This window comes from Petromyzon marinus, chromosome 24, assembly GCF_048934315.1.
Source record: "Petromyzon marinus isolate PM22_M1 ecotype Great Lakes invasive population chromosome 24, UKy_Petmar_22M1.pri1.0, whole genome shotgun sequence".
NCBI lineage: Eukaryota > Metazoa > Chordata > Hyperoartia > Petromyzontiformes > Petromyzontidae > Petromyzon > Petromyzon marinus.
Window position 1 is genome coordinate 17,662,683 of NC_133690.1, and position 26,802 is coordinate 17,689,484.

Sequence of the window (26,802 nt, forward strand, 5' to 3'; positions counted from 1 at the left end):
TGTTTTTTTTCAGTCTCTCTCTTCTATCTTCGAGCGGTGAAACGGGTAAAGGCAATTTACAGTTTTAACGGATGTTAAAAAAGGTGTGAAATCGGGGCCAAAATAACTTGCTGCGTGACACCGGCAGATGTTTGGAGCTGTGAAAATATGCACATTACTCCGCTAAAAATACTGCCTTGAGATCCTGATTAAAATCCCTCTCGCTTCACCCGGGGAAAAATTAAAAGGCTTGCTATTGGTCACGAGGCCGTAAGGAATTGTGCGGGTACAGTAGCTGCGTTTGAGTCGAGAGTTCCGATAAATAGAAATAGATTAGTTCATTTATTTTCTCGAAATTATTGTATTATATATATATTTTCCAGCTGGGATTAAGCGATTTTCGAATTTAAACATCACAGCCCGATTTTTCTTATTTTTAAAACGTTGCATTACGCGGTAATTTGGTGCTTAATTTGTTCCTGCGTTTCGCTCGGCTATACAGACAACTCGGTCTCCGAGGCTGCGGCTGACGCGCCTCCACGCAGATCCGGGGGCATTTCTTCGTTTCGTGCTAATATCTCAGCATACGATGTCCACCAAAAAGATGTGTTCGTATAGTGCGCTCGTACATTTTAATGCGTCCGTTTTCGAACGGTCACGCCAGCCGCTCTCGCTCTCTCTCTCTACGTCTCCGCGCCTTCCTTCCCATCTCAGGATTTTGCATTTCCGCGGTCAGAGCTCTCTCCTCTCGTATCTTTTTCCTTTTACATTTTTCTTCGTTCGGTCGTTCCGTCGTCTTCTCGGGGGTAAATAGGAGGCCGCCTGAAGGTGAGAATGTAATGCCATTGCACACTGGCCAGCATATTTCATTTGCACATACGTGATGATATTTACCTGCCCGTGATGCATGTGCTTAGCAACTTATTAGGGACAGCATTAACGGTCTCCCCCCACCCTGCCACGCGCCCCCCCTTGCCCCCACCCTCCCCACCACCACCGACACAGCAGGCGTAACGACTCTGCTGGCCTACCGTTACCGCCCTCCTGTCTCTTTTCTCTCATCTCGTGTTCAAGCACAAAGGGCACGTGCATTCCCCATATTTGTCATCACGGATGACTTTGAATTGGTTCGCCCCCGTAAGGAAAACAAACAGAGCCAAAAAATCTGACGTAAAAAATTTCCATTATCGGCTGTCTCCCCAAACCTCCGTGTAAAAATTATTTTGTATACTTATTTGTTAGTTGGGGGGGGGGGGGCGTCACCACCGTTGGGGGCGTGTGGAACCGCCGGTGTATTTTGGAACGCGGTCGCACTATTACAATGCGGCAAAGCGTAACGGCCCGTCAAGCAAAAAAATAATACGCCACCAAGAAAAAAAGTGTTACAAAAATAATACACCCAACCGTGCGCATCCACGCCCGCACACACGCACGCATGCACGCACACCCGCAACGTGACGTATTATTTCTTTGCCCTTCAGATATTTAGTCATGTGGTTCTAAATCGATGACACTTACATTAGCTTTTAATTAAGGGCTTTGACAGAAAAAGGGAAGCAATGCTGCCTTGGAGAGTGTGCGAGATGGTGAAATTGTTCTCTCTTCCGGAATTAGCCGCGCTGCGTTTTTTCTTCTTCAATTCTACCCCCCACCGCCCCCCGCTTGCGATATTGGGCTTGTACATCGCAACGCTCAGCGGAGCGGACGTGCCGTGATAAATGCGGATCTCACGCGGCGAAAAGCCCGCCGCGTTTGGGGCGGCGACGCGGGCCCCGCGGCGGCGCCGCTCGCCTCCGAGGTTTCCGTGGTTCCAACCCCGGCAGGCCGCCCCGGTCATAACCGCGGTGTGCGCCACTAGCCGTGCAAATGCGCCGCCGTCAGCTTCGCAGGCAGGACCTTGCCCTCGTGACGTCATTCGAACCGAGCAGGGACATCCTGCGCACCGTCGTCCCGATAGAAATTTTGGAAAGTAGCCGCCGGTTACTCGGTCGTCGTGGACACCGCGTCTGCAAAAACACACGAGCGCCTTCCGTCGCGAGAGCGCCGCGCTGTGAGACCGACCAAGCCACTAAACAGTTATCGTTACCGTCATTAAGACGGCGCCGTTGTTTAAACTTTTTGTACATTCGCCAACGAAGGCTTGGACGCAAACGGTGAGCTGGACCAGCGGCGGGGGGGTGGGGGGGAGAGATGAGTTTATAAATAACTCATCTCAAAAAGCACTGCGGAAAGATAAATTAAGTGGCTCAGCCTTTGTGGGGCGTGCGTTGCCAGCTGCGAGTGCCGCACAAAGTAGTGCGGCGTTTGCAATGCCCTCCGAGTGGGGGGAGGGCGGGGGGGGGCTGCGGGTTTTAGGGGTGGCACGAGAGGAGTGTGCGGAGGGTTGGAGGGGTGAAGCTATGATTGAACCTCGCCGCAATTTTCAAAATAAAATGACCGGGGGTTTGTGCTCCTTTTGAAGTCTGACAGCGCAGGTTTACCAATCATTGTTCTCATCTTGTCTGGAGGCAGAAATGAGGATTTCATTTTCTCCCAACGGGAATTGGAGAGGGAGGCATTTGCTGGTCGCCGTGTGGGGAACACATCAACGCCTATGAGTGGACGCGTTATTAATCGGCCAATTGTGGAGCGACCCTTGGCTGATTAATCTTGGGCGGCAGGCACCGCTCGCCGTGAGCCGAACACAATGCTCTTGAAACGGCTAAGGAGCAGTTCGTTGCGCGATGGACTTTTGAGCTCAATAATGTGCGCACCGTTGACGATGACAAACACGCGGGTTCTGAGCTAAGGGTCTGGAGGCCCGGCAGGGTGGGGGTGTGGGAGGGTGGGGGGCGGGGGCGGTGGGGGTGGTGGGGGGGTACGTATTGCCTGCGCTGTCTCTCGGAGGCTTGACGACCAGAGCGATGGAAATTTACAGCGCGATCGCACCGCTCGCCCGCTCGCCCACTCGCTCGTCCGCCAGCACGGGCGATGGGACTGGCGAGGCAAGGCAAAGGGACGCGGATCTGACGCCGGCCGACGACGTCGCAATGCCGGCGAGGTCGCTCGTTCTGATGGCTCATTTAAGGTGGCAGCGGTGGCACTAGTAGCCCCCCCCCCCATGCGTTTCGCCAGCCCCTGAAGCGCTCGTTGCTTCCTGCCATCGTGAGAATCGGCATGGTGCGACGAGGCCGAGAGACGGACAGCGCTAATGAAGGGGAGGGCGCGCTGAATAAAAATTAATGAATGAGAGGCGCTTTTTTATTTTGTTTTAATATCCAGCGCCGTGGACTGACGAGGAGCAGCTGATGAGAATTGGTGTCGGCACAGTCATCTATTCACCTTTCCGCGCATGCCCCCCTTCCCCCATCCCCACCTCCTCCTCCTCCCCCACTGCTGCCCCCCCCCCCCCGTGCTCTGTTTTCAATTCCGTCGGTAGTTTTATTTATTTTTATTTTATTGCGTTGCCTTAAACACATCTCTGTTCTTTTATTACGCCATGCTTTACGCGCCCACCTCGGTTTATTTCTCTTAATCTGAAATAACTAAAGGTCGGCGAGAAATTCCCCCGAAACGAAGAGGCGCAATATTTCAGGCGCGCGTCGGAGCGAATGAAGGTGACGTGGTGATTTGTAACGGGGGGGGGGATACCATTCTACCCCAAATGAATGTCCTTGTTATAAACACTGAGAAAATCTATTATTAACTATTTGCCATGAATAATTCAGCGTGAGATACCATTGTGCATTATCGGCGGCGGACATGTGTTTTAGCATTTTGGAAAAATTAGCGAATTGTGTACGCCGTACGTTTAAGCTCATTAATTCGAAGCCTAATGGAGCTTCATTAAAACTTGGCCAATGGGTGAAGGAAGAAGCAAGCTTCTGTTTTACCATTTCACAGCTCTAATTGTCCGTAATTCTTTTTTCCTCTCTCTCCCGACTTCCGAAGCTTAGAAACATTACTCAGCTTTGGGTTTTTTGAATCGGAATATAATTCTCATATTCAAGACAAAGCACCTTCATAAAAAACAAGATGAGAACACTATAAAATGTGTCTCTGAAAAGAGATTGGGCAAATATACCCTTAGAAAAAAAATGGCTCAATATCAAAAAGTAATGGTTACGATTGTCAGAGCTCGTGAAAGGGGCTGACGTGGGGAACCGCGGGAAAGTTTTTCGGCGCACGGCCAGAGGAGAAGGAAAAAAACGTCGGCACGCGGCCACCGCCTCATTGCCGATAATTAGCGCGGACGCTTTGACAGCCGGGCTTGATGTCTGTCGCCGCTTTGTTCAGTCGAAGAAACGTTCACGCCCGCCGCTCTGAGAAACAAATCCCGCCCGCCCGCGTCTTTGCACAACGGGCCCCGTGAAATCTCATGAAACAAATGAAAATCATCGTCGCGGTTTGAAACTCGCGAGCGGCGTCGGGGGCGGCTCCCGCGCCTTCGACGTGGCTTTCTTGCCGAGGCTGCGCGTTGGCGGCACGGCGGAGAGGCTCGAGAGAGAGACTTTCGTGACGGTCACCGGAGGGAGAGGGGTGGCAGCCGCATTGGCTGCGAACGAGCTCTCGAGCGACGACAAAACCGGGGTAAAGAAAAATCACTCGCACGCGTGGATGCCCCGGACGCTTTCCAGCATTACGAGCCCCGCGACGAGGCACGTGACGACGTCACCGGGAGGGAAGGCGAGATGCTCTCGTGACACGTGACGCGTGACACGTCACGCGGGAAGTGACGCGCACGTCCATGGGCGCCGTTCTCGTGCCGTCTCCACGGGCCGGCAAGGCGTGTGTTTTTTCTAGCACGCCGGTTTATTACCGTCAACTTTCAGGCCGTGCTTCCATCAAATCGGCCGGTTTTCTCTTGCACGGGGGCGGGAGAGGGGCGGGGGCAAGTCCCAGCAAGCAACACAGGTTCTCATATCTCCAGCGTCATTCATTTTTTGATCGTTTTTTTTTCACGATACGCCGTCATGCGTCGCGGCACCGACGGACCGGCGAGGGGGCGAATGCGTTCCACGCCTTTTCACCCTTTGTTGGAAAACGTTAAAAGAAGAAGGCAAAAAAAACCAGGAGTGAGTTAAAAAAACCCCCTGCCAACATCCGCAGCGTCCGAAGCAAACGACGAGACGGGGGGGAAATTATCTGGCTTGCCGTCTGGTCGTGCGTTCGTTAGATACGTGGCTTAGGGAAGGTAATCGGAGGTGGGGAGGGGGTTTGTCAGGGGCCCAGCATGTAAAAAAAACCGGCTGCAGATAACAGCACAAGATAAACAGGGTCAGAATGGATTTTGGCTTCCGTTTAGGGGCACGTGTAATGAAGCGAGCGGCAGAGAGATGAAATGCAATGATTGGAATTGATCCTACCAAGGTTTCAATTCTATCACCTTTCTCGCCACCCAGACAACCCCCCCCCCACCGTACCTGTAGCTGTGAACCGATATAAGCCAAATCCTCCCCGCACTACCACCACCGCGATGAGCACCGTCACTACCACTGCCGCAGCTACCACCGCGACCACCACCTGCGCCGCTGCCAATTGCCACAGCCACCACCACCCCCGCCATAACAGGCCGCTGCCATCACTGCCACCATCACCACCACCTGCGCCGCCAACGCGACCACCGCCACAAACCGCCACCGCAGCCACAACATTCCTGGGGGTCGGCACACGAAGTGGGGGAGGCGTTATACCGCCGCTCAAAACAAGACGAGCGTCGGTACGGAGTGGTAATCTAAATAGAACCGGACCGTGTGAATCCGACGTTATTATGAATGGTGTGAATGTGTTCTCGTACAAACACGCGCAGCCATTTGTTGGAGCACCGTGCCTAAAATAACAAGTTTATGCGTGGCGGTGGTGGTCGCCCGTCCGAGCTCTAGACAGGCTCAAATCCTGCGTGGCTTCCTGGAGCTGAAGCGATCGAGGGTATTGCATGTGCTTTGGGTGGAGCTGTGGCTTAGTGATGAGTGCACTGCTCCTTGAACCCGGAAACCTGGCTTTAAACATCAGAACCGGGGAGACAAAGGCGACCGGGTGTGGTACTTACCACACCCACCCCCTTTGTGCGTCATGCCGGCCGTCACGGGCGCTTGCTAACAGCTGTTGAGCCACAGTTCTGTATGCATATAGCGGGATGATTGTTATCTGTGTATGTAAGTGTAACGAACACAATGATCCCCTCGGAAAGACAAAACAATATTAGAGCACCTATTAAGGCAAGCACCGTACACGAAGGGGTGGGTGGCCAGCACCCGTTCAGATTTTTGCCACTGTTATCGAACGCAGATCGCCGGGTTGATAGTACAGTGCGCTGACCACTGACCCCACCGCTCCCAATATGTACATATATATTCACACACACACAAAGACAAAGATCCCCCGTAAAACCTTAGATTGTTGGGGCAAGTGCTGAAGGCCGGAACGGCACACGAGGGGGTTGGTGGCCAGCAACACGCCCGGCCGCCTTTGTCTCCCCAGTGACGATGTTTACACACCGCACCAGGTGCTCATTTGAGGCTGAGTCGACCTAGGGAGGGCCCAGGACTGGTTCATAAAATCGCCACCAGTGTTGGCCGCGAGCGGGAATCGAACTCGAGTCGCCGGATTTGTACCTGCATTGCGCAAACCGCGACACCACCGCTAACACACAGACGTGTACACACACGCGCACACACACGCATGCACGCGTGGCACCCGATATCAAAAAGAGAACTAAAAAAAACCCACCTCCTTCAAAATGGGGAAACGATTAAACCTGTCCGTCAGCGGCGTGTTTGTTCGGGGAGGTATGTTGTTTTTACCGCTTTATTGAAATCAATTTCTATTAATTTTCCACCCCCCCCTGCGCTTGTGGCATAGCTGACAGGCGACGTATGGACAAACACGTCCTAATCTAATAACTGTCAGCCCCGTGACGCGTTACCCGAAGCGACAGTTTGTCGCTGCCTCGCCTTGAGTTTTGTCGTTCGTTTTGGGGGCCTTCGTGATTTTTCGTCTGTGCCAGTATTTTCACCCCCCCCCTCACTCCACCCGCTTCCCCCGGCCCCCATCGTTGTCTTGGGCGTTTGTTGTCGAATATTTTGGTGGCCGTGTTGTCGAGAGAAGGCAGCTTGTCCGTAGCGATCTATCGGATTTATTTTCGCCCGGCGTTGTTGTTTTTTTTACGCATTACGACAGGCGCGATCGGGGTTACGCGCGGACGCCTCGTGGGCACTTGTATAAATGTTGTACCCGTCGTGTTAATTACTGTAATTATTCTTAAGCAAATCCATAATAATGAATCTGCCTTGCCCGCACTATAGAACAAAACTCTGAAACAATCATAATATTAATAACACTCTTATTAATCGACTGCGTTTAACGTTCAATCCTAAAAAACAACCGAAATCTACGTCTGATTCCGCACGCTCAGAATTCACACGTAGAGGCAGGAAGAGGAGAGATGCGTGCTGGAGACATCGCGTGGAGCTACAAGGGGCTGTCAGTGAGCTACAAGGGGCTGTCAGTGAGCACCTATGAAGGAAGGTGCAGCACACGCAAGGGTGGTGTGGTGCAATACCATGCCCGGCCACCTTTGTCTCCCCAATACTGATGTTCACGCACGGCACCGGGTACCCGTTTGAGGTCTGCACACAAAGGCGAGCACAACGATCCTCCGTGTAGCCTTAACGGACTGTGAAGGCCGGCACGGCACACGAGGGGGGATGGTGTGGCCCGTACCGCTCGTACGCTCGCACGCCCACGCACTTGCACACGCCCACACACGCGCGTGCCCGCATGCCCGCATGCATGCACTCACACACACTCACTGTGCAGCGTTACAACGCAAGTGGGAAGGTTGTTATTTTTTAGGACGTTTGCTCACGCGAATGAGGTGTCTTGCCAGCGAGATGGGAAGCGGTTCCCCTCAGCGAGCCGAAGATGGGGAGGAGGTGGGGACGTTGGAGGGGGTGGGGCAGCAGCGTTGCGGCATGATGTTTGGGTAATTCGATGCGTGACAATGAGTGGCGGTGGCATTAGAAGGCATTTAACCAACGGAGCCACACTCCCGGATAGCGCGTGAAGGTTCCCCCCCCCCCACGACGAGAGCGAATGCGCGACGACGGCGGCGCTGGAATAACCTCGCCACGCGCCGGATCGTTGACCTCGCGTGAACCCGCTCGGAGCCTCTTAACGCGAGCGAGCGAGTGAGCGAGCGAGGTTTTCCCCGCGTCTCTCTATCAGCGCTGCGAGCTCCGCGAACCGACAGACGAAGCCCAGATCGAGCTTCGGCGCAACGCGGGGGTCAATTTGCCGTGTCCCCCCCCCCCCCGCTGCCTCTCGATCGCTCGCTTTACATTCAGCGGCGTGCTTCGCGCGCGTCGGTTTTTAACGTTTTCGGAAATAAACTCGCCGCTCGTATCGACCGGCAATGGCGAGGAGCAGGTGAGGGTGAAGGTGTAGACTTGCGATGCTCACACCATCGCCGCTAAGGAGTGCCTCCTGCTGCTGCTCCTGAGAGAGAGGGCCTACGCTTCCGCGCTCGCCACATGTTCTGGACAGAGGTTGGAGTAATACAATACTTTAATTTTTTAATGTTACTTTCATTTCATATTGCGTCATTCGTGCTAAAAGCATCCCGCAACGCTGTCTGTTAATTCTATATAAGGACCAAATGCCATATACAGCCACTACCAAGCAAGTGAAAACCCTACTCCCAGGTAAAATTAAAAATTAACAGACAAATTAAGAAATGCCACCGAAACACAATGTGCCCCGCCGCACCAGGCCTGCTGACCAACTGGCCGTGGTGAACCCGATTCATACTGCCCGGTGGACACGGGCGTGGGGGGCGTTGTTTCAACTGTCATGCCGGGAAATCGAATCGATCCCACACGGCGAGCCCTGGATGGCAATCCCAGTGTGACTTCACCATTACAGCCCAGCGGCTTCCCGTGCCGTAATGGATGCTAATAGGGCGCTCGCCGTATCGGCTTTGGCAGCCGTACGGCACAGTCGAGCCCCCCGTTAACAAAGCGCCGTTAGGATTGCAGCGGTGCGTGGGAATAAAAGTTGAATTGGCGTGAAGCAGAATAATTAGACGGACGACGGGATGGCACGCAAAACGTGGGACTTTTGCGGGCAAGCGGAGGTGCTTTCAGATGGCGCGACGGCGTTTGGCAGGAAGCCGAACGTTGCGGTTTAATTCCAGTGGTTTTTAAAGATGGTTTCGCATTGGTTGGCGACATTAAACCCACAGGGATAACCGTCGCGCTGAATAGTATTGTGTTGCGGATTCGTCAAAATTATTATTGTTTTTTAGCTCTGCCACTTAAAGATCCATCCCTCCAGCACCTGACAGAGCCATCGTGACGGGTCAATTATTTTTTATTGCTATTATTATTTTATAATTTTAACTCGTGTGTTGAACGATTCCCACAACCTCGTTCAGCATCCTCTTAATAGATTGTGAAACGATAACAAATTGGCACGATAAATATTTGGGCACCGCCCGCATGACAGTTTTCGTTTGTTTGGCCGTCTTGCGACGGTCGAGGGTCTTGCGACGTAGGCTTGGCCGGATCATCACATGGTGACCTAACACAAGCATCTATTTTGCATCGCACCTTTCGCTGCGAAGATCTTCGCGAGCTCAGCTGCGCGACTCGGCTGTGTCGCAACTCGGCTGCGTCGCAACTGAGTGAGTCGCTTCCACGTTGGACGTCTCCGCAACCGGGAGCGAGCAGTTGACCACGATGCCCGTAGCATCTGTTATGCACGGTAGTCGTCCAGCCAAGACGCCGTCCAGGCCCAACCTTTGCTTGCCTTGCGACGTCTGATGATGATGTAGTGTGCTCTAACCACTGCACGGCCGCTCCCGACATCACTTGATTAATAATTACGCGTTCATAATCGCAAATCCCCCCCACCCCCGCCCCCCCTCTGTACATCGTTGGGCACGGTGCCATTAGCGAGCTCGTTTATACGCGTAGCTCATACCTTATTTATGCACCGTCGCTAGCGGGATGACACTCGCGTCTTCTCTTCAACAGTTAACTTTGGGATCCAAGTGCATGCCAAAATGCTGATGGTGACAGGTAAAAAAAAATAGCAGATCTGCAATGAAGGCTGCTTTCAAAGGCTGTAATTAATAGGCAGTTTGTCGCCTGGGGAGCGGTGGTATAGTGGTGAGCGCACTGCGCTATGGACCCGACCACCCCAATTCGATCCTTGCCCATGACCAATAGGTGGAAGAGTGCGTGTAGAGGAGAGTCGAGTGAGATGAGAGGGGACAGGTAGGAGAGTGCGTAGAGAGTAGAGTGAGATGAGAGGTAGGAGAGTGCGTAGAGAGTCGAGTGAGATGAGAGGGGAGAGGTAGGAGAGTGCTTGGAGGGGAGTCGAGTGAGCTGAGAGGGGAGAGAGGTAGGAGAGTGCGTGGAGGGGAGTAGAGTGAGATGAGAGTGGAGGAGAAGTAAGCAGGGGTGAGTCCAAGCAGGATTTTGAAGATGGTGAGTGCGATCTTGTTGTTAATCTGGAACTGCATCGGGAGCCGCTGACGGGGTCCCGCTCACAGCTGCGAAGCGAGCAGTCTTGAGGTGACAGCGGTCGCGGCGGCTTACTGGATTATTATGTTTTAGGAGAGGTGAGGGACCTGGGGGAGTCTAGAGGAGAGAGAGTTGCGGGAAGTCTCGGGCGCGCGACGCTGTTTCGAATACGGAGCAGCTGGCTGCGAGAAACCGGCCAAGGGACAGGGGCAGGGATTAAGACTTAATTACATGGCCGGACCACTCTCGCCGCGGGCCGTCGTGATCGCAGGGAATCGAATCGGATCTTTAAACAATCCGTGACGGGGAAAACTTTTGGATTAGCCCCGTTCTTAGATCACCAGCATCCGGTTTACGTCGTCGCGGCGAGGTTTCATACGCAAGAGAGCGACGATGATGCGCGGAATTGGGGGGTGGGAGGGTGGGTGCGTCAGCCGTTGAGCAAAAGCGAGCGGCAGGAACCACGGTGGGACGCCTTAGCGGGGAGGGACGACGGACCGCGGTCGAGGCTGACGACAAAAATTGTCAGCCCAAAGGAGGGAACGCGAAGTGGTGGCGATGACGCGACCTGGTGGCGACTACGCGAAGTGGTGGCGATGATGTGGTGCTGACGCGACATGGTGACGATGACGCGACATGGTGGCGATGACGCGGCATGGTGACACGACATGGTGACGATGACACGACGTGGTGATGACGTGCCGTGGTAATGACGTGGTGGCGATGATGGGGTGATGACGCGACGGAGCAACGGAGATCGGCTCGGATTGATGCATCGCAGCACCATGAGAGATGGCGATGGTCAAAGTAGGCCTTCATACAGCAGTGGATTGATCATGGCTGATTGATATAATTTTGGTCACGTGATTGTTTGACCATCCATCAGGAGGAGTGGTCGTGCAGTGGTGAGCGCACCGCACCGTGAGCCCGGTGACCTGAATTTAAATTGCCACCCACGGCTAACGTCAAGTGCCGAGCAAGATCTGAAACCCAGTCCTGACGCCCACACCCCCCCCTTTGCCTTTCCCAATCTTCGCCGATGCACACGGTGAAGTATGGCCAAACGACCCACACGACCGACACGGCTTTGGGTGGCTGGCGGAGGGGGGGGGTGTGGAAGGTGGGCTCGAGGCCTTCATCCAGCAGTAGAGAGACGAAGGGCTCCACCCTGCAAGTACGAGTTGTGTATGGAGACGGGGCCGCGAGCTCGCGGAGCGAGCGGTCGGCCGCTGCCGCTCTCAGACAGCGGCGCGGGGATCTTTAAACCGCCGGCACTTCACGGCCGAGGGGCGCGCTTGTGCCGGGCGAATCGCGTTATCGGAAATAACGTCACGCAAAATATAACGGGCTGCGGCGCAGATCGAGCGGCCGGCTCTGTGGCAAAGTGAGTGGGGGTTGGGTGGGGTGGGCGATCGTTCGGCGAGGAAAATCACACGTTTTGCGGCGCCGACGCTTTGCGTGCGCGCGTCGGCGCGGGAACGCGTGTAGGTCGACCGGCCCCGGCCTGCTTGATGCGTGTTTATAGTTTTTGACATGCTCCGCTGCCCGTGGTATTGGTCGTGGACCGCTGCACAGGGATGAGAAAGCGGTCGCCCTCACCTGTTAATAATATCTGTGGTTTTATTTCCTTCCAGCTGTCTCGGACTCAAAGTGATTTCCAGCTTAAATGCTGTCTACCTGTGAGCAGCCCTGCGGAGCCGGCAGTGGAAATTCTGCATTCCCACGTCAGGGACGAGTCCTGTATGGAGGACAACTGCAGTTGACTTACCCCACAAAACGGTAGTCATTTTATCACCCCAGAGGAAAGATGGAGCGAGTCCCCACCCTCAGACGAGATTGAACTTGCAAACATTGTCCCGGTACGAATTAAACTTCAGTATTACGTCGTGTTTCTCTACGATGGACTTAGCCCATAAAAGAATAGCTAAGCTGATCAATGCTACGCCCAAACCTTGGAGATTATAATCAGTCTTTAAAAGTTTTCTCCTCTGCTTTGTGCACCGTGGCGGCTGGGGCCCCTCCCGATGACGTCCGAGGCGGCGTTATTCCACCACCTACCCAGGAGCATCGCGACGACAATAACTGTTTCCAAAATAAAGTTATTTTGGGGTTTAAGTGGCATGAATATAAATGTGTCGTTAACCCGCCACCACCCAGATAATATTCCGGTCGCCAAAGCCTCGCTCTGGCGACCCCAACTTTGGGACATGAAGCCGGATATGCTCGGACTCTCCTCGCGAGCGCCAACACGCCGACGGCACTCGCCTGCCGCCCGGGAAGGGTCACGGTTTAGCACCACGCCGATCGCCGCTGTCGTGATCCCGTCCACCGGCGACGTGGAATCCTGAAGCGCCGCGCGCGTCGCCCCGAGAGATATTTCTCTCTCCATCTCTCTCTCTCGTGTGGTCGCGTCGCTGTCGTCGCTGGCCCCGGCTAAGGCCACCGTTGCCCAAGTGTTGACACAAAACCCCTGGACAAAGAGAAAGGAGGGTCGGGAGGGGAGGGGGGGCGGCCACTGCCGTGGATATTTTTCTCTTCTCCCACCGTCTCGCGGTTAAACCGGCGATGTCAGAGAGGCACCGGCTTAGTGACACTGCCCTGGATTTAGTTCCCTAAGCCACCTTGCCACTTTCATATACATAAATTTTTAACCGGGCTTTCACTAGTCAATTTTATTTTGGCACGGGCTGTATTCTTTAGGCTCTCGTTACAGCTGACGAAATGGGATAATCTTTTGCATTTATATATATTTATATTTTGCAATTCTCACTCCCAGCTCCGCTGGCTAATCCGAGCGAGGCGCGGCACCGTGCAGATATATACGCGGTCGTATAAACAGCTTTAAACTTGCCTCGTTGCGCACGCCTATCCCTTAACCTTTTCCGTTATGACGAGAAATAATTACCAAACCCCTCCCCCAACCCCACCCTGCACTAGAGAGAGCTCTAGGTCGCATGTGGTGGGGTAAAGTGTGGGTACCCCCACCTCTTAGAAAGACGCCTTGCCAGTGCGGAAGAGTAGACCAAAATACACCGAGCCTTCTCCAAAGCCTTCCTGTCGCGGGAGGCCCTTCCGCCAGCAGTGGTGTCAGCGAGCAGTTGCAGGGCTGCGCCTTTGACTGGCAAGGTGGCTCGGCGGTTGAGCGGGCGGCTCGCAATGCGAAGGTTATGGGTTCAAGTCCTGGCTGGGAGTTGACTCGGCTCATCGTCGCTGCGAGACAAACAACACGGGGAAGTCGGCCGTGGTTGTTCTACGCAATAGACTCGCCACCGCCACAGTGAAGTGGAATTTCCGAGATCCGCTCAGGGCGGTGACATCCGGCGATGTACGTGCGACCGCGTGTCCAGGCTGATGGGCAGCATGAAGATCTCGAACCACCACCGCTCGGAGCACCTCCTGGACGTGGAGACTGCCGTGATGGGCTACACGACGCGCCGCAGCCTCGAGGGCTGCCTGCCGCTCACCTTCTGCACCCGCACGGCCCTCAGCCAGTACCTGGACATGTCGGACAAGGGGGGCCTCCACAAGCACGAGGTCTTCTACCCGTCCGCAGTGCGGGTGAGTGCGCGAGTGCATGCGTGGGTGCACGCGTGGTGCATCTGCCAGTCGTCTCAAGTTAGCCAAACCCATGGCACATGGGTCTGTTTTGTGACGTCCTGCCAGCGGGCCTTCGACACCTGACCTGGCATAAGCGCCGTGTTGGCGTCACTGCCACTTAGTGGCGAACAGCGGTTGTTGTTGCGTGTGTGCGTGTGTGTGTGCGTGTGTGTGTGCGTGCGTGCGTGCGCGCGCGTGCATGCGCGCGTGCGTGCATGCGTATGTGTGCGTACGTGTGTGTGCGTGTGTGTGTGCGTGTGTGTCTGTGCGAGCAGTGGCACAGCGGTTAGTGCGCTGTGCTACGAACCCGGCGACCCGAATTTGATTCCCGCTCATGGTCGCGCCGACGAAGGAGTGGGTTGCGTGACGGTTTATTTTTTCATCATCATCGTCAATCATCAGCCATGATCACTCCCCAATCCACCGCCGCCACATCCTCACGATCCTGCGATGCAGCAAACGTATCCAGCACCCGCGCACGAACCGATTTCATCGCTCCATCTCCCAGGTGTTACATCCTCGCTGATGCATTAAAATCCTCGGCAGCCAGTCCGTTATTATCTCTTTTTTTGTTTGTTTATAAACAATGATAACAGTTCTGGATCATCTCTTTTTGGGAGCTGGGCCTCCAGCTCGAGCCACCGTTGCCGAATTGCCAGCGCGTTTGCTCGGGGGGTGGGAAATTAAAACCCTTAAATGCGACGACGTGCGTCGGTGGGTGAGTGAGTGAGTGAATGAGTGAATGCTGCTTTCAATTCCAATCCATCGCCGCGTGCGCCCGCGTGCTCGTGGAGATTAACAAACGGATGGGGGATGTAGGTCACAGCGATACGGTTGAAGAAATAAAAATAAAATCAAGCGATTTACGTTTTTCCTCCTTTTTAAAGGCTACTTATCTGCCATTGCACTCTCACGGTGTTTAACTTACCGGTATTATTTAACGATTGCGCTGGGGAGTTGGGATTTTTTTATTTTATTTTTGTTCCTCTGCTCGCATTACGTAATGCCGGTCCATGTTCCTTCAGAATTACGTTCAGAATCTTTACTTAGACTGGAAGAGGAGGAGAAATCCAATGAGCTATGAAGCTCTTTTTCACCGATGTCCAGTAGGGGCGTGGGGTCGGCCAGTTACATCAACAAACAAATAAACACAAACAACGACATGAGAAGAGCAAGATAGAGAAAAGGTAAGCAAGTCACTACAAATATAAATAATTAGATAAATATCAATAAAGTACAGAAGTACAAATGATCAATTCCTGCCGATTTGTCAACACTAAATGCAAGCTTTGTCAAGGCAGAAAAACAACAACAGTCCCAGACCACAGCAAGACAAAACACACGGTACTTGAATTACATTGCCCGTAAAAAAATCGATATCATGATGTTAATTCATATTGGGAGTGGAGCATTGGTGCAGTAGTTTGCCCACCTTGTCGGCCAACCCGGCACCTTGGGCTCGATTGCTGGGTACTGCAACGACTGTCACGGTGATGACGCTACGGCTATGACGTCGATGACCGGTCTAAGCACAAGATGCCAATGCTGCGGTCTGCTGGCCATGACGAGAGGGCTTCACCAGAGAGTTTGTGTAGAGCGCAGACTACAGTGGTTCACGATTTGGTCTACAGTTTGGGCTGGCACGGCCACAATCGTACTGCTGTGGCTTGTCTTTAATGTATCTCTTTGTATTTCTTACGTGTCTTTATTTATCTCGATGGGTCTCTATGGGTCTATTTGTATGATCCATAGTTCGGGTTGCATGTCCACGATCGCACTACTACGACGACTGTGTCTTAAATTTTCCACGTAGCTCTTTCCGCTCGCGATAGCTCGTTACCAACGTCTCCACAATGCCGTTTGTAGTCTCCAATGAAGCGTCGCACGGAATTGTCACGTTAAGAAAAGCAAAACCATTTGACGCGTGGTGAAGTATGGTAAAACAACCCTCAACACGGGGGGGGGGGGTGACCTTTCTCCAGCATCATCGTTATTACCGTTGTAATTAAAAAGCACTCGTCGCTGCTGTTTGCCGTCATTACTCACAAGACTGGATGCTTATTATTCACGCACACGTTCGTACTTTGCGATATTTCATATTCTGAGACCCATTTATTTTTTAACAGTTCAACTCTTGAACCAGATTGTTTATTTTATTTACATCTATATAACGATTCAAACAAACCTAGCCTTTTCTGTTACATCTCATTGTTAATTAAGCCGTTTGGCGCTTTGTTCATTTTCAGTTACAAATGTGATTAATTATTTGGTGTGCTTGTGCGTATACGGCGTATTAAATAATCATAATGCACTTTATTCAAACTTACACTCCCAAATGTATTTTAATTAACCGGGTTACATCTTATTGGGGTGGAATGTGAAAGGTGGCTGTGTGATGCCGGGGGCGCGTGGGGAGCCACCGTGGTTGAGATCCTGCGTTCACATCCTGGTTTCTTCCACGCCAACATTTCGGGTTTTAAATACAGGGTGCTTGAAAAAAATGTCAACACTTCTGAGAATTTGCAACGACACCACAAAAAATGTGCCTCTGGGCTCTGGAGACCACCTGGAGAAGATTCTAGGCGTGGAGACTCTTTGACTTTTTGAAGCTATTACCGTACATTTGTTATCATGTTACAGCTTATTATCCGTTCCCTTTCCATTAAAAACGGTAGTCCCATGTAAGTGTTAACATTTTTTTTAGAAGCGCCCTGTATATATGTATAAAATAATGCATTCACCTGCTATGCAGAAGGGCTATTGCCCGAAACGTCACCGATCATCCATATTTTTCTCATTTTCTATACGATAATGAGCCAAGAATGTCTGTGTGTCCTGCAAGTGACGTCACTCCCACGTCGACCAGTTCCGCTCATTAATAATCATGAACAGGTTATGTCCTCCACATGGACCCGACCTTCATTAATAATCATGAGCAGGTGACGTCACTCCACATCGAACAGCCCCTCCATTTATAATCATAAAGAGGTGACGTCTTCCAAATGGACACCCCCCCCCCCCCTTCATAAAAATTAGCGACTAACGTCACTCCACATGGGGGGGCGAGGCGCCTCCTCCCCCCTCCTCAGCGTTAACTGACAACCCTCACTACAAAGGCAGAACCCTCATGTCACGTGATCTCCGTAACGCTATTGAGACATAGAAGTCAAAATGACGTCGCGATGAACAAGGGATTATAACCTTAAAATGAAATGAGTCTGTGTCACCGCGGCCTTACAAATTGCACACGAATTAGTGCAATGAAGATCACGTCGCGGTCTGCTTTTCGCTTGCAAGTTTCAGATCTACTGCAATACACCCTGCCTTGGACGGGCATAAGGCTAGAATTATAAGATATATATGTATTTTTTAAAACGCCAAGGTGTCGCTGGTGAATGTGCTGAGTATCAAGCGGTTCAGCGAAGGTCTCGAGTTGATAATCTCAGCGCTTCGGGAATCATGGCCGCACGAACAAACCATCGTGAAGATGTGGAGATAAAATAAGAAGAAACAACACTTTGGTTTTGCCGTGTGATGATCACTAATTGGTGAAAGTGACTTGAAGAGTATACGTAACGTTATCTAACGCGCTGTTTTTTGACACGGGGTGATCCACTGCTGACTGTGAGCGTTCCTAAGGCTCGGTAGAAATATAAATTGTAGGAAAATTTAAATTATAAAAGCAACATCGTCAGCCATGATCAATACACTGCTGGAAGAAAGCTTCCCCAAGCCGTGACCGTAGTTCATCTGAGACCCGCAAACAAGCTGCATTAAAACAAAACAGCGCCAGGAGAGCAACAAACGCCGTCGTCTCTTCTCCCAGCGTAAGCGAGAGAAAGCTGAATGCGTCGCCTGTTTTTGCAAGGGGGGGCGGGGATGCTCGTCGCCGCACCACGCGAACTCTTGCACCATCGGGCCACTTCGACGCCAGCGCTGCGAAAGCCGCCGCCTCCCCTTGCGAAGCAGCGCGCGGGGGTCTCGCACCGCGCGGGGGTCTCGCAGCGCCGCGGGGGTCTCGCACCGCGCGGGGGTCTCGCACCGCGCGGGGGTCTCGCACCGCGCGGGGGTCTCGCACCGCGCGGGGGTCTCGCACCGCGCGGGGGTCTCGCAACGCCGCGGGGGTCTCGCAACGCCGCGGGGGTCTCGCACCGCGCGGGGGTCTCGCACCGCGCGGGGGTCTCGCACCGCGCGGGGGTCTCGCACCGCGCGGGGGTCTCGCAACGCCGCGGGGGTCTCGCAACGCCGCGGGGGTCTCGCACCGCGCGGGGGTCTCGCACCGCGCGGGGGTCTCGCACCGCGCGGGGGTCTCGCACCGCGCGGGGGTCTCGCACCGCGCGGGGGTCTCGCACCGCGCGGGGGTCTCGCAGCGCCGCGGGGGTCTCGCAACGCCGCGGGGGTCTCGCAACGCCGCGGGGGTCTCGCACCGCGCGGGGGTCTCGCAGCGCCGCGGGGGTCTCGCAGCGCCGCGGGGGTCTCGCACCGCGCGGGGTCTCGCACCGCGCGGGGTCTCGCACCGCGCGGGGGTCTCGCACCGCGCGGGGGTCTCGCACCGCGCGGGGGTCTCGCAACGCCGCGGGGGTCTCGCAACGCCGCGGGGGTCTCGCACCGCGCGGGGGTCTCGCAGCGCCGCGGGGGTCTCGCAGCGCCGCGGGGGTCTCGCAACGCCGCGGGGGTCTCGCACCGCGCGGGGGTCTCGCAGCGCCGCGGGGGTCTCGCACCGCGCGGGGGTCTCGCAGCGCCGCGGGGGTCTCGCAACGCCGCGGGGGTCTCGCAACGCCGCGGCGGACGGCGTCGTCGGCAACGCGCGGCGACGGCGGGAATAGCGCGGCCGCGTCGGCGGCGCGCCCCGCCTCCCCACGGAACGTACCGACCGCACGGGGCGCCCAGCCGCCGTCGCCTGCCCCCGCCGTGCCCACGCGGAGCGGCGCGATGCCCGCGGACGATAATCATTCGCGTGGCATCGGTCGTCTCGGTGCCGCATCGCCCCCCCCCCCCCGATCCGGCGTGGATCCCTTGCCATGGCGGGAGAGCGGTGGCGGCTGTGATGTCGTTCGTTCCACCGATTTACACGGAGCGTTACCTCCAGCGCGTTTGATTCAGAGGGAAGGAACGTTTTAGTGCAACTTAATAATTAAGCGGGGGCGAGCAAGTTCATCACTGGGCAGACCTTTAGATAAAAATGCATGCGGCGCTAACGCAAACCCCCCCCTCCCCCTCCACCGCCCCCATCCCCGTCCCCCCCCCCCCGGCCCCCACCCCTCACCGTTCGTTGCCACGGGGCTCTGTTCACCTATTGTGCGGAGGCGGGTTTATTTATAATCGCCGGGTGACACCGTTGGGAAGTGGAGTCCACCGCCGCAAATACCACCGCTGATTTATCTTACGGGGACAGGCAGCACTCGCCACGTAGAGCCGTGCCGGTTGGCAAATTAAAAAAATTAAATTCTCTCCGCAAAAAACATACAAACCCCCCCCCCTTCCCCCCGCAAAAAATAAATATATAAAACCCCTGCAAACTTTACCACAAGGGACCGTGCCTATTTCGCTCGGAGGTAACATCTTGCAAATACCAGTTGGGCCATAGGGAAAGGCAGAGGAATATGTTAATTCTGATTTTGTTTCCCCCTGGCTGTTTACGTGGCACGATGCCATGCTGTCAAGGAAGCTTTGCCAAGAATGTTCTCTGCAGCAGCAGAGCCCTGCCGTCGTTTTCTGGCGTCGAGACGTAAAAAAATATATATATTTCGTGGAGGAGAACGCCGAATTAAAACGTACGTGCGCCGGCCGCCGGGAAAATTAAGCCGCTATCTATCAGCTCGCGTTTACTTTCGTTAAGTATTATGTTGGAGACAGAATTGAGCTGTCATTTTGGTAAATATGTATCTTTATATATGTGTGTGTGTATGCAGTTGGAGGGCTGTAAAAGTCAAGGGATCGGATATTAAAAAGCATAAACGGAGCCTCATTAACTCAGTTTATATCTCTATATATTTACTCTCACCATATATCTTTTTTTTTATTATGTTATAGATTTAATTATTACCCCACCGCTAGCGATTGGATGAATTGTCACCATTCCGTGGTCCCGGTTATATTTAAGAATTAGTTCCGACTTGTCTTGTCGCCGCAGCCTCGCTGGGATTTTCACATCCTCGTGTCCGTGTTTGTAATGAGCGATAGGCAACAGATTGCACGTCCGTGCGTTGAACTTCTTTCGGACCGTACGTAGCCGATCGTGCTAACCGGAGGTGTGTGGGGAAGGAGTCGTTTCATCGTAGGAGTGAGGATGTGAGCGGATGTCATCGCTCCTCTCTGCGCTGGACGTGCTCTCTCTCTCGGGCGCGTTTTCCTTTCTTTTGGCGGTTACCATTGTGTTGTGAGTGTCAACGTCTGGTTCCATCATCCCTTACCTGGGACGACGATTCTCCACACCTGTATTCCCATTGTCGATTCTTTTTTCTCACACACACATAGCTTGGCTCTCACAGTGCTAAGTGCTAGTCAGCCTGCGTTACATTTCAATGTCTGTATTACAGTAAACGGTTTGTCGGCTGCTTATATTAACATGGAATTTAATAATACATGGGTGGCATTTGGGTTGAAATGTCCCTTGTAAGTAAATTAATAAAAATGCAACTTAAAATAATTTTAAGTTATCGGTCAATCCACTGCTGCTTGACGGCATGCTGATGTCGTGCCACGCTATTGGGGTTGTGTTTGACCATATTGGGCCACGCTGAATCAAGACCGCTGTGGTTGCCGCTCGCCGCTGATGTCGGTCGTGGCTGGGAATCAAACTTAGATCTCCAGACTTGATAAGCATGGCGCTCGAACCGTTGCATCACGACTGCTCCATCTGGACTGTGGAATAGATAATTTGAAAACGATTGATGACAATAGTTTGGGTATAACATATCAGCTCATGATAATCCATCGAGAAACCCTTCTTTAGCAGACGCATATTTTATTCCCGTTTCGCAAAACGAGCACGCAAGTGGGCGGGTGGCCAACATCTCGCCCGGCCGCCTTTGTCTCCCCAGTTGTTGATGTTCACACACCGCATCGCACCAGCTACTCTTTTGAGGCTGAGTCGACCTAGGAGAGGCCCAGGACTGGTTGAGCTATTTGTCACCGATGTTGTGCTGCGAGCGGGAATCGAACTTGGGATGGCCGGTTCACAGAGCAAGCGTCAACCGCTTATGGCCAGCTTCCCCCCTCCATCCCCCACCCTGTCCTCCCCTGGTCACCCCTACCGTTCGTGAACGGGGTTAAGGGTTAACAAAATAAATCTCCGGGTAATTTGAGCGGCGACGACGGCAATGACAAGTTTGCGCCGAGTGGCACGGTCGTAATGCGGAGCAGCACAACAAAAGAGAACGGTGTGTGCTCTGCGCCGAGTGCCGAGAGGAATTTCTGCCAATCACTCTTACGCGCATGCCCGCGCGCCCGTGCTCGCGCAGCCCTCCGCATTAGCTTCCCGATCAGGGATTTGCCCCGAACAGCGGTCGCGTCGCCGACGGAAGTGCGAACCGAACAGTTGCAGATGGTGACGCCTGTAGGAACGGGTGATTAATCACGGCGCATTATGATGCCCAGCTCCCAAGTGGATCTGGGATTTAAAAATAAATATATATTATTGCTGCTGCTGTTGCTGCCGCTGCTGCTGCTGCTGCCGCGTGCTATATTTGATAAATCTTGCTCCACTTGCTCGCTCTCCGCGTCTCCGTAGCGTAATCTGTTACGTTTTTTGCCAAACGCGCTCACTGCTCGGCGTTCGCTGGCTGTTGGTCTGCGTAATTTGCGGGAAATATGTGAGAGAGTATATAATATATACACACAAATTATGTATTTGCAGTTGTGGGAGTTTGGTACGGTTTGTGGCTTGTTCTGACATTTTCTGCATGAATCATCGTTAAGACTCGAGAACACTTACGCCCCAACACTAACGTTGCCGTTCAACAGCTTTAATTGGGCATAGCATGCGCTCACGACTCGCTCCGCGCGCGTAAATAATATGAATGTAGCGACGCATCGATTCGTCAATTACGATCGTTAATCAGGCGCGCTAATTGTCCGTGTGAGATAGCCAATCTTTTTCCGATATCTACAAATAAATTCGGCGCTGCGACGGCGGTGTGGCGGTCAGCGCATCGCACTCGGGAGGTCAGAGGTCGCCGGTTCGATCCGCCCGCACGGCAATTGGAACCTCGCGCAAATTAGTTACGTTCTTAAATCCTCTTCACTGCCTCCGTCCTTCCGTCCGTCCGTCCGTCCGTCCGTCCGTCCCCCCCAGCGGTATAAATGTTCACGCCGTGGTTAGTCGATGGGCGGGTCGCGCGTGGTGGGGTGAAGTGTGGGTGCTCCCACCTCCTCTTCCAAGCCGAAGGCTGCAGATCTGCACCGGTCACCGCTTCGTTTCAGCTCAGTGTGGGTGAATGAAACGTTATGAAACGAGATTCTCAAGAAAATAAAAAAAACGCATGGAAAAAATGGTTGCAAACGAGATGTTGCAAAACGAGCGAGAGAATTGACTCTGCCATCGAATTGTTCACCTCTGAATTGTGACAATTGATCAAATTGCTGGGTGGGTGGGGCGTGCGGGGGTGGCCAGGGGGTGGAGGGGGTCGCGATTGAACTGCTACACGCCTACTATCGAAGTTCGAAATGTCTCCTGTCCGGTTTGGAATAATTGCGTAAAATCAAGCTGTGAGGGCCGATCATGTGCATCTCGCATTGGGGGTGGGTGGGGGCCGGGGAGCAACAGCGACTTCAGGCGAGGGACATGGCTTTGCTTGCTTTGACAGCTGGCCGCTGGGGGGTTATTTAATTGTGCCGGAGCCCTGAGAGCTCGCATCGCTTCTGTAGGTGACCGAGACAAAGGCGCAGCCCCTGCAATGTCTTGCGCACGTCACTGCTGGCGGAAAGTGGCTTGCACTCGTGGGTAATTTTTTTGGCCGATTTAATTGACGCAGGCTTTTGGAAGAGGAAGAGGGTAGAGTTACCGACACTTTACCTGCCGGTGGTGTTGGAGGGGCGGGGGGAGGTGGGGGAGATGGAATCGAACCGGCAACCTCGGGAGTGCAAGTCCAGTGCGCTGACCGTTCCACCACTGTGGCAGCATCCACGTCTTGGATAACGGCACACAGTTATTGCTTTGTTGCACAGTTATTGCTTTGTTGTGCAGCAAAATACCAGGTGTGGCATTGAACCCTATCGTGTCACTTGTGCTCTTTAATTAGCTTCTAGCGCGCAGCACTTTCGTTTGAATCTTGGCAGTGATTATATTTCTACTGGGCTCTGCGATGCAGCGCGGCTGTAATGGGAAGCTCTCCCACGTTTTGGCGTTTTGTTTTGCTCGCGATTCAAAAGGGAAAAAAGTTTCTGCCTGGGAAATTTTCCGTTAATTTGGCCAGCGCACGAAAGAAGAGGAAAACAAGTATTTGAGTGAAAATGTACGCCCGGTTTTGTTTATTTATTTATTTTTTCACTTAAGCGAAAACGCGCGCCGTTGACGGCAACTGTTGGGACAGCCGTACGGGAGACGGCGGGAACAAAATAACTGGTACATTTTTGTGACCTGTCGAGGCGTTACGAAAAGTCGCGCAGACGTTACGCACTGTTGCGCGTGGGCGTGCTCGTCAACGAGCGAGGGGACGCTTCCGAATCCGCTTAAACGCTCGCTCGCGCAATAAAATAGTTACGGCTCGTAGAGAGACCACTGCTCCGCCGTAATATTTCAAACGCGGCCAATAATTTTCCGTATTCCGAAAGTGACTCCCCATTGTTTTTTTTTTTCAAAGCAGGGCGTTATAAATAGATTTTTTTTCTTTGTCCCTCCTTAACTGCGCCAAATTGATTTTTTTTGGTAGTGGCTTGCGGCATTCATCAAAGTGTCTCTCGCCCGCTATACGCGGTTTGCTGCGCGTTAACCCTTAAACATCCCGCGAGCTGCTCAAAGATGGACGGAAAGAGAAGCGAAGAGACCAGCGTGTGTGACGCTGCCCGCTCAACGTGGCACAGTTCGTTAGCTCTGTCGCGCGCTCCAACGCCAACACCCGTTGGGGAATTTGTTACCATTTTTGCCGAAAAGGACGCGGAGTCAACCGCCACATTTGAGCAATCGGAGCGAGTGCGCTCCGATTGCTCAAATGTGTTCGCCCGTTTGCCGTTTTGTCCTCTTGTTGATTTCCGGCAGAGTATTTTTTTGCTGCCGTCGCAAGAAGATGGTGGAGGGAGTGGGGGGTGGCGGTTGAAAGAAATAAAAATGCCACTGGCAATGTTCGTCCGGATGCCTTGCAGCGTGGGGGCCGCGGGTTGCAGGGTGCCCCCTGCCTTGCCGCGCCGTTGCGGAAGAGGTGGTGGTGGTGCAGCTGGCCGCTAGTTAAACTTGTGCATGCGCATTAATTCAGGGATGACAGAATTATCGCCGGGGCTTTTTGGCGTGGGTCATTGCATTGCTTTGAGACGCGGGGAGGGGACAGAAACTGCCCATCGCTGCCACCCCCCTTACCTCCCTTACCACCCCAATACCCCTTATGCCCCCCTAACCCCCCCCCCATACCATCCCCCGCTTCCCCCTTGGCACCCACCCGCGAGCGTCTCCCCCGGGCCGCTAAATTGCAACAAAAGCCTTCGAGGGAGAAAGGGTGTCATGCAACGTCCTTTTTATGCTTTTTCACGGGGGCCTGCCAGGGAAAAATGTCAGCGCTGTCGTGACCTTCCAGACTTGGCCCTCCCTCTTTGTGTCCATGTCAGAGCCAGGTGCCGTGTGCTCGCTCCCGCGCCCAGTGCCGGACTCGCTCGCTCGCTCGCTCACTCGCGTGAGCCCCTGACTCCGCAGTGGATCAACCAGGAATTCAAAGGCGAGAGTGACGTCCCTGACTTTTTTTTTCCCCCTCGCTCAAACGAGCCTGCGACCGACAAGGGCGCTCGCCTCCCTTGCGCCGGCCTTGATCTATGCGTGAGATTCCACATTCCTGTGGCAGGGGGACGAGATTTTCAAAAAGGCTTGATCACTGGTTGGTTTTCGCAGACAGGCTTTGAACGTAAGTGAAATTCCTCGTGCTTATAGAAGGCGCCGGGTGTCAAAAGAATGAAGACTCCATCCCCACTAGCAGTGGAAGGATTCATCCCTGCCTCGCAATTCAATTAATCTTCACGATTCAGTCTTGCGATTCGCCTCAACGATAACATGTTTTGTTATCGTGATTGTAGCGGCCTCTGGTGGCTGCAGAGGACACGACGAAGAAGCAACTGCACCAAATACAAGGCTAAAGAGATCGGTACGAGCTCCTGCAATATCGCGAGCTTAAACATCGCTCGGTAGTCTGTGCGTCGGTGCGTTGCCACGTCGCTGATGTCCGCCAGCTGGCGCCGCCTCGTGAGGTGGATTGTAATGATTGAATTGAGAACAATTGGTTTGGAATGATAGTTGAGTTATAAGGGGCAGCTTCGTAGCAGTTTACCGCGTCATCGAGGCCTCGACGTGTGGACCGCAGTGTCGCTACGCACGGCGATGCCGTTCGTAGGTTAAGGTCGAGAAGTCATCAAGGTCAAAGCCGTTAACGTCACCGTGATGTCTTCTGCTAGCACCTGCAGTTGCCGCTGATGCGGAAATCAGGACTTTATTTAAGTGAAGTGTAAACGACGACACGGAGAATTTAGTTAAACGCTGAACGCCTTAGTTGCATAGTCACGGGTTAGAAACGTGGACATTGACAAAGGCAATCGGGACTCCAGGAGCTGAGAAGTGCGCAAACAAGCAGGGGCGAAGTGCACGCTTAGATTTACGCTCGGGAGACAGGAAGAGGCTTCGCGTTGATGAGAGAACGATCGCTTGTTAGGGACGTACGGCCTGCCGAGGAATGGTGCTTGGGCCAGTGCAGAGCACGCCGCCGGAGGAGGTCACGGTTGAGACTGACGGCAGTGGCAGCCTAAAGGTGGACCTTGGCTTGCGGGGCCGTCTGCCGCTGGGGCACGGACCGACGAGTTTGGCGTGTGCGTGCGGGGAGCTCGATCGATCGCCGTTTCGTCACGTGACCACGAGAGGTGGTGACACCGTCGGGAGGCCTTCATCCAGCAGTGGATCTATCGTGGCCGACGACGATGATGTGGTGTTAGGAAGACGTACAAAAATAGGTACGCTATTTCGCAGCAATTTAAAATGGCGTTGTAAAATGCCACTCTTTTTGAACTGTGCGTTCGCAATCGCTGCCGCACACACCAGCCACAGCTGCGAGCTGATAATGAAAGTAAATTGATAATTTAATAAAGGAATTAAACACTATATATTGCGTCCAATATTATTCTGGTCAGCGATCGTAGCCCAGGATTTGCCCATGGCTGTCTTGTCTGCTCTTGATTCTGGCTCCCTTTTTAACCGTTAAACACTTTGGGACGTGAATGCGCACTCCCCATTAGATAGAGTGCTCCTTCGATCGACTTGATTTTAAACCGAACCTCTTGTATTACCTGCAGCTAATTACCGGAGCGGCGCGCACACCTTGCGGCCTAATGAAAATTATTGAGCAAAAAACAAAAGGTGAGGCCTCGCTTCGTTTTCGACAAGCACGGCCAAACCGGCGGGCGGGAGAGCGGGAGAGCGGGAGAGAGGATTGGCGGGTGGTGGTGGTGGTGTCGCCTGCCGGAGGAAGTGAAAGCCGTGTCGCAGACTCTCAGGTTAATTACCAGCGCCCAAATCCGCCAAGGGTTGAGCTAA

The 26,802-nt window shown here is 53.6% G+C and overlaps 1 protein-coding gene across 5 annotated transcripts in view; it reads left to right on the forward strand.

The window, feature by feature from the left end:
- FBXO3 (F-box protein 3) overlaps window positions 1–26,802 on the forward strand; it is a 128,389-nt gene that overhangs the window by 45,181 nt on the left and 56,406 nt on the right. For 4 of the 5 annotated variants that reach the window (XM_076069483.1, XM_076069482.1, XM_076069484.1 and 1 more), the window contains exon 5: window positions 13,832–14,042. In XM_076069483.1, the coding sequence (XP_075925598.1) occupies window positions 13,832–14,042 (211 nt within the window). Of the gene's footprint in view, window positions 1–11,973; window positions 12,264–13,831; window positions 14,043–26,802 lie in introns of those variants that run through there. The other variant, XM_076069485.1, reaches the window with a different exon arrangement.